Source organism: Pygocentrus nattereri, chromosome 17, assembly GCF_015220715.1.
Source record: "Pygocentrus nattereri isolate fPygNat1 chromosome 17, fPygNat1.pri, whole genome shotgun sequence".
NCBI classification, from domain to species: Eukaryota; Metazoa; Chordata; class Actinopteri; order Characiformes; family Serrasalmidae; genus Pygocentrus; species Pygocentrus nattereri.
The window spans coordinates 2,967,209-2,975,955 of record NC_051227.1 but is presented as its reverse complement, the minus strand read 5'-3'; the positions used below and the strand labels follow the sequence as shown (position 1 = coordinate 2,975,955).

Here is an 8,747-nt window from a genome sequence, read left to right as displayed (position 1 = left end):
AACTTGATGCCAGCAACATGTTCCAAAAAATGTTCCATTCATGAACTCAGGTGGAGGATATCTGAACAGAACATAAAGCTAACCTTTCTATTTTGCCATATCACAGATGAAAAGAAAGGAGATGAAAAGGACATGATGCAGAAGATCCCCAGCTTTATTAGGACAAGAGAAGCAAGTGAAAAAGCAGCAGAGAGGACAGAGAGAGACAATAATGTGGCAGATGCTGAGTGGAGACAGAGGAAATACAAAGGGAATAGAGCAGAGTGTATGTTTTAGAGTCAAGAGTCTGCTTGATATAATCCCAAGTTGTGCCAAGAAAACATTTCGCACACCATTACACCACCTCCACCAGCATGCACTATTAAGACAAGACAGATTAGGTCTATGCTGTTGGTACCAAATTCTGACCCTACTATCTGTGTGCCTCAGCAGAAATTCATCAGACCAGGCTACATTTTTCCAGTCTAGAACTGTCCAGTTTTGGTGATCCTGTGCCCACTGAAGCCTCAGTTTTCTGTTCTTTGCTGACATAAGAGGAACACAACGTGGTCTGCTATTGCCTCTAGATACTCTAGAGACTGCTGTTTTGTTGGCCATTGTGTTTAGAAACTGAAGGCAGTTGCCTAATTAGCTTTATGACTCTGCTTATGAAAAATGAGAATGTCAACAATCGCCATTTCAATCACAAAAAGAAACTATGTTTCTAACAAATTTTCATTCAGTTCTGTACCGGGGATCGCCCAACTCAATATCTAAAACAGGTTGGCCTGCCACGTAAGAAAGAAGTACAGTATATAGTACAGGTCACGTGACATTGGAACAACTCGGGTCCTAAGTCCCGCCTTTTGTCGTGACGTCAGGGGTTTAGCAACAGTCAAACTAGAAGTGAACACGCGTGCGAGTGCAACCGGCAGGCAGTGTGCTTAGCACATACTAACACTAAAGGCTCATTACAGGCGGGCGCTTTACTCTCACATTGTAAGTAGGCATTTGTTTCGAACCAACGTTTTTATTAGTCCACTGTTTTAACCTTAACGTTTATTACTTTGAGCACACAATGGCAGATGCGGGAGTTTCTAACGTTGATGAACCAGCGCTTGCTAATGGATTGGCCGATCTCAGAAAGAAGTCGCCGGAGCCAATATCGTCGAGGTTAAAAAGGATTTTTGTGGCAAATTTGCTTGTGATCCTGACAGTGACCGCTGTCATCATTGGCATTTTTATTGGACTTGGCGTGCGAAACGCAAAGCTGAGCCAAGCGCAGATCATCTACTTCGGTTTTCCTGGAGAACTCCTAGTTCGCCTCCTGAAAATGATCATCATCCCATTGGTTGTGTGTAGCCTCGTGTCAGGAGCCGCTAGCATCGACCCCAAAGCCCTGGGCAAACTTGGGGGCTGGGCGATGCTCTTCTTTTTGGTGACCACACTCATTTCATCAGCCATCGGTGTTATTATGGCGTTTATTATCAAGCCTGGCTCATCTGACGGCATCAAACTTACAGTTGCTTCAACAGACGACCAAGTCCCTGAGGCCAAGGAGGTGGTCGACTCCTTTTTAGACTTAATAAGGTAAGTAAGTACACTCGAACACGTGTTACTTACTTAAGTAGTTCAGGTCGACTGACAGCAATGCGGAAGTTAAGTCAACAGCATGGTAAACGAGCTAGCTATATATATATCCGGCCATACCAAGCTACTAAATACACTCCTTCGTTTCCTGGTGTCGTGTAACTACTGATTTAATTTACATGTGAAATTAGAATGCCTACTTCTGCCTACTGTAATAAATTTTGCTCTCTACAGTGGTACACACGTGATGGTTTACATTGCCAAGATGAACTTGTTGATGTTATATGTATTCGGTTACGTTGTGTTGTAACGCCAGCGGGCAGTTGCATCAGCTGCTGACCATGTGTTGGCAAAATGACTAATCCGTTGCTGAAGTGGTGGTACACAGACTGTACTATACAGAAACGGCCCCGCCTGGTTTCATAGGAATGCCCTGATCATTTCGCGTGGGCTGATGAAGCTTGAGAAGCGCTGTGACGAATGAAGCTCGTTCGTATTGTTTAGCGGTGAACAGAGTCACGTCAATGGGCTTTTATTGTCGTTCTATCTGTGTAACATTACAAGTACACAGTGGAGTGAAATTACGTTCCTCCAAGGAACAAAATACACAGTATTGTGCGAACATTGTCTAGAAACTATACATTAAATACCATAAGTAAATCAGATATTAGACAGTAAACAAACAAGACGGCGCTTCGCCCACACAGCACAATTATCGCGTGTTAAACGGGGATTTGTAGTCACAAGTACATAGTTAATTAGCTTGTTGTATTGGGTCTCATAGGCCATTCCATTTTAAGGGGCGCGTCACCAGATTTTGCTTCCACCTTAAAATATTGGCTGCATCCAGACACCTTTCCTGTCCTCCCTTTTCCTTGCTGCTGCCCCTCACTACCCTGCTTCCTTTGCTACTGCTCATCTCTTACACCCGAAGCATCAAGAGCAGGAGGAATAGTGATATTTTTTGCAGTTATTTTGAACAGTTCAGTGAAGGGATTAAAAAGCTATTCAAAGCTGAAATAGTACTCTAAACAATACAATATAGAATCGCAAACTATACAAAGGTTAAAAATAAATGGATAAGGAAATAACGAAAACATAAGTTATTGGAGATGAAGCAGTGATGGAAATCATCCTGGAATGTGCTACTACACATAGGAGGTAAGGAAAAAATATCAGTAAGGAGAACGAAAGCGCGGAGAAAAGAGGTCGGTTTAAAGCTGAACTTTAAAGAAAAACGAGGTCCAGTCACAGAGAGATTGTGCTAATGTGTTATAGGCAGTTGCAGTATTCTCTGCAAGCGGGATGATATAAAAAGCATGGGCCAGAGAGTCTTTAACCTATTAAAAAACAGTAAAGATAATACAAGATAAATTTCTCATTCTGAAATTTCTAAAATTTTATTCAATATTAAATTGTTTATTGTAACATACATGCAAAAGTATTTGGCAGAGTCTTTTATTGGGATACTGAGGATTGAAAGGGATTGAAATTTATGTATTGCCATGAGTTCACATATATTCAAATTCAAAGATAAATTTGAGGACCCTTGAAAATGGACAATTAAAAACCTTAAGAATTTTATTAGTATGTCAAATAAATTAGAAACCCCATCAGTAAATTCAGTGAATTTGCTTACTGAGAGCAGCCCATACAAAGCAATCGATTTGAAATGATTTTGAATCATTCAGCCCTTTATTGAAACCAAACTGAGTTTTACTTACAACTTTACTCATTCCAGATTTTAACCTATTGGTGAACATGCAAATATCTTGCAAAAAAAGCCAACATTTAAAAGAACAATTTCACAAAGATTTTCCACATATCTACAGCTTTTACTAGTTCTGAGCAATAAAGTGATTAGAACTTGCTTCATTGTTGTTAACTTTATATTATTAATTTCACAGAACCCAATGATTATGGTTTTGCTGTAGTATTTAAATCATGTAAGGATTACATTTTTATTCACTAATTCACTGGTTTTCACGAACTTAATCTGTTTACAAAAAACGGCATCCTGTTTTGGACCAGATGGAATATTTGGGATCAAGCACTAAATCAGGAGGCATGTTGGAGAGCTCAGTCTAAAGCATATGCCATTGTCTGCACTCCAACATGTGTGTTAAAGTGGAGAAATGGGACAGCTGAACCTCAACATCAACTCTTAGGTTGATTATTGAAGGCATATATTTTACATTATAAGAGAGTGGGGTCAATACACTAGTTAAGGACACAGGAAATCTTCAGTAATTAGTGACAGGCATGTTTTTTCTAGGTTATTTACTGGGCTTTATTTGAAAATGTATTTAAAAGTTTAAAGCAGTCAAAAATACTGGAAGATCACAAGATTTAAAGGCACCAGATCATGAAAAAAAGAATTGTCCTTTTTTTTTCTTTTTTTTTAAAAATAATTTAAGTAATGTGTAAACATTGTTAAAAAGTATCTACACTCCACTACTTTTTAGCAAACTCCAGCTAACTCTTAGGTCTTTTAAACCTGCCCATTTGCTTGAACGCATTGTGTTGCATGCTGGGAACTAGCACAGTAGATAGTGAAACAAACTAATGTTAATGGAATGCTAAAATACTTTTGCGGGCTTGTTTGGCCCGCATGATTGACATATCTGTTCAGCAGGTCCATATTCAGTATAACCGGAGTCTAGATTTCTTATGTGTGCTGAATTCTGAATGAAAAAAGTGCATTTCCTTGAACATTGTGTAAGTTTCATTCAGTTTAACAAGGTTTCAGACAGCGTTACCAGTCAGCCAGGGTTTGCTGCATTGGCCCTAAATCTTTACGTTCTGCTAGCTGTTCATGGCACTTACTGGTCACATCCGATATAATTCCCCCTCAAATTTACGCTCCCCTATGAATCCGGTGTTGCATCCGATTCACAGTTCCCATCACAAATCAAACCCTCGGGCGTGCACACTCACTGATCAGAAATCAACGGCAAGCAACACTGGAACCATGGAAAGTTGAGGAAAAAACGTTAAAGGCTATACAAATAAAAGGTTGACACAGCCAGTAACAATGGCAATTTAGCGTTAACCTTTCTGTAGTTCCAGTGTTCCTGCGTGCACCCTAGAGTTTTATTTGTGAAGGGAACCATGAATCATATGCAGTACCAGCAGCTATGTGGAGACTGGCAAGAATCCTCACTTAAATTTGTCCTTCAGGTTACCTAGACATATGTTGAACATTATCAATCTTTTTTACAAACTAAGCTCAGATTAACTGGCTTATTTACAGTTGTTACAGACATCTGGCATGTCGCAACCTTCTGAGTTGGTGCTGGGGTATTAAGCGCAGCATGTGAATGTAGTTATCTCCTTGCTCTAGGCACCCATGCTTTCATATTTATGAGCATAGCATGAGTAGGAAGTCATCAGGGGGCGGTAACGTTGGTTGACTGTTACATAATGTGACATACCATAGTACTTAGGACACATTCATCCGTGTTGTGGAAAAATTTACCTAAGCAAACTTAGGAGTCAGTCGGTTGTAGTAAGAGCAAAGACCTACTGGGCCCAGGGAGTGAATAAAGACTCATACACAGCGAATCTCAATCACACTCAGTTTATTGCATTGGTTACATAATTATACACCTCAAGCAATGTAGAAACAGGATATATATTTTCCTGTGGAACATTTCAGTTTAACCTTTTGCTGAAACTAGAGCTTAAGTTCACCTTTCCTAGTTGCCATGGCAAGCGTTCTAGTTATAGATATTTTTGATGACTTATGGTTTGTCTAGTCTGCCACAGGCATATGCTACTTGCTGTGACCTTTTCGCAGTTAAATGCTCAAGCTGCTTCGCATACATATTTTTATCACATCTCATACATATGTTCTGAACAATTCAATAGTCTTATGTACAGAACATTCTGTTCAGCACGTCTCTGGTGAGGACGAGGTTAGATTTTGACCTCACAATCCACACCTATATTTGAGTTGAACCAGAGAGGAGCTGTAGAAGTGAACTGACCACAATAAAAATGATTTTACATGTTGTAAAGATGTGTTCACATTTCAAGCAAGGCTGGCATATTTTCTTATTACAGAGCAGTGGATTTCAGCCATTAATGAGAAAGGGTCTTAGGGTGTAGTCACTTGTAGTCACAAAGTTTCATAATGTGCCACTCTGTACCCAGTCTCTCTCTCTCTCTCTCTCTCTCTCTATATATATATATATATATATATATATATATATATATATATATATATATATATATATATATATATATATATATATATAATATTAGAAACTAACTTTTTTGAATGAATTGTTTCTGCAATGGGAATCCACATATTTATATACATCCATCTATTCAGCCTACTGCTGTTTTGCTCTGCCCATTTACACAAATTATAAGGAGTGTTTCAGCTTGAATTTTAGTTAGGCAGTCCTGACAGTCAAAAGACAGTCCTGAGCTCAGGTACTGCTAGATACAAAAGTCAGTGTAGATACCAGAAAAAAGGAACAGAGTTGAGCACAGAGCTCTGTGCCATGCAATACAATAAATTACAAAACACAGTGCAATACAATAAAATATTATGTACAAGTGGAGCACAATATATTGCAAGCAATACTTAATTCAATGCTCAATGCATTTCTACTGAGCACAGTATTCTATAAAAAGTCCTTGTCAGTGTGTGTATTTGGAAGTGTTCAGTTCCTGTACGGCTCTGGGGTAAAAACTTTTTAAGTCTGTTTGTCCGATAGGGTAGACCTAAAGCGTTTACCTGCGGGTCAAACAGATGATGCAGGTCGAACAGATGATGTCCCGGGTGAAATGTGAAATTCTAAGCGATAAAGAGAGGTTGGAGAATGGTTATGTAAAAATGAATTAGTTATTTGGTGCATGAAAACACACATTAACATACTTTAAGGAAAAAATAAAATAAGTGAAGAATCCTGCTTATTTTTTATTTAGTGCATGATGTAATTTGTCTGAATGTTTCACAAGCCTCACTTTTTAGACTTGTCTGAAAATGCCTTTCACCATCATCCAAAGCTTTTTTTTTTTTTCACAGTTGACATTTTATTGTATTTTAGGATGTAAAACTGTACATCTGCTTGAAACAGGAAAAGGAGGCAATGAACACACTGATGACTAACTCAAAAGTGAGAGACCAAACATATTTCTATTATTTATGTATTTATTTTTAAAAAGGGGGTGGGCTGTGTAGTAGTGGGGCCAAATAGGCAAGCATGAGGTGGGTATGTGTGTGTTTGTACATAAAGGGGAGCTAAACCATAAGTTTATCTTGTAAGGGCCATCGAGATAGTGAAGAAATCGTTCTCATTTAAAGTAGTACCATTCCAGCCTGCCTAGCAGAGAGGAGGAAACCCGTTCATGTTGTGCCACCTTAGCAAGCAGATTATGCCAGTGTGAAATTGATGGTCCAAAGCTGACATTATGACAAATAGCAGCAGGTAGATTTTCAGAATTGCACAAAAAACAAATCTCAAAAGCCATAATTTTGATAAGTTCATTTTAATTTTTTTGCTTTGTTTTTGCGTGCCCCCTCACATTTTTGGGTGATATCCAAACCTGAAAAAGAGTGTAACTCAAAATGTCTTTGTTAAGGTGAATCAGATGAATGTGGAAGTGTTTAGTGATGGTGTGTAAATATGGGGGAGGTACTAGTAGCTGCACATGACAAGAAGGCTAAACTCTTTGATTTCATAGATCCATGATCTCGTGATATCCAAATGTTGGTTAGTTAGCTATGCCAGGAAAACATTTCAGAAACCTTACAGCACAGCTGACTGACAGAAAAAAGTGCAGCACAATTGTTGCCAGCGGCCTTCAAAAAGTGCAATTTACGTTTTGCCTGAATTTATTTTGTACTACGTAAAACGTTTATTATACGTATAATGTTTATTATATACAGTTAAAATGTCAAAATGGCATTCCTATTGTACCCCTTCTTTTCTAGTGAAAATGCTGCCACAGACACCTCATTTTTTCATGCAGCTATGGCTTGGCTCAGCCCCTGCTTTTGGTAGACTGCGGTCACTCTCTGTCATGTCCACGGCCGGTGTCCAGAGTTTTTGTTTTTGGCTTGGATTCCTCATCATATAATCTCTGCAGGACACTTGGAATTGCTCGACGTCCACGTTACATCCACTGGTCAAAAAGTCGTTTAGTTATGGTTGTGATGACTGATGCGGGGATCCCGACTATATGGACATATAATTGTGACGCTAACGCAATCTGTGGAATAAATCATTAACCTTGCTCATCTTAATGCACAATGTTTTTTCTTTTGGAAACCTGGCAACAACCTGGTGAATATTTACATGCTGACGCCCCCCAGGCTACCATTATCTCTCAAACCCCCAACTGAAAGGGAGAGGAGGTGGTCTGGCTGTGGTATATCTTTCAGGTTTAACCTTCAAAGAACTTACCCTATTCAGTACTACAACTTTTGAATATATTGCTTTGAAAGTTGTTTCCTCCTCACCTTTACTGTTCCTGTTTATTGCTCTCCCAAACCTGCTGCAAGCTTCTTGTCTGAACTTAATGAACTCCTCAAAATCATCTCATCTCTTTGCTCTGCCATAATTGTGCTTGGTGACTTCAATATCCATGTTGATACGGAATGCTCTTTCACATCTGAGTTCCTTTCAGCTTTAGAGTGTTTTAATTTGATGTAGCATGTTGATTTTCAAACTGAGTTTTGAGTTGAGTTTTCAAATTTCTACTCCGCCCCCCTGCGAAAAAATCTCTAAAATCTCTGTTGTCTATTTTGATATTAAGTCTGTTAATCTCAGTCTGTTTGCTGCTTCTCTTCAGTCTTCAGCCATGTCTGATCTACATAACCCATCATCCCCTGAGAGCATGGTTTCTCTTTATAATGACACTATCTCTGGATCACTTAATGATTTTACCCCTTTTAAGAATAGACTTCTCCCTGCCACCTGCTCCTGTCCTTGGTTCACCCTTGAATTAAGGGTACTGAAGGCCATTGGTCGGCATCTTGAGCACCTTTTATAAAAAAAAAAAAACTGGCCTTACTGTCCACTCTACTTTAGTCAACACACCCACAAATATAGGGATGCCTTTAATACTACCCGCTCCAACGACTACTCCTCCATCATAAATAATGCTAAGTCTAGGCCAAAAACTCTTTTTAACCAACTCCTCCATCCTCTTGTATCAGCATG

At 39.0% G+C, this 8,747-nt stretch overlaps 1 protein-coding gene across 1 annotated transcript in view; it reads left to right on the top strand.

Annotated features, from left to right (window-relative positions):
* Window positions 1-859: 859 nt before the first annotated feature.
* The window catches only part of slc1a5 (solute carrier family 1 member 5), a 17,711-nt gene continuing 9,823 nt past the window's right edge, over window positions 860-8,747 (top strand). Inside the window, exon 1 of the mRNA XM_017708908.2 lies at window positions 860-1,569. Coding sequence (XP_017564397.1) covers window positions 1,058-1,569 — 512 coding nt within the window. The 5' untranslated portion in view covers window positions 860-1,057. The remainder of the gene's footprint in view (window positions 1,570-8,747) is intronic.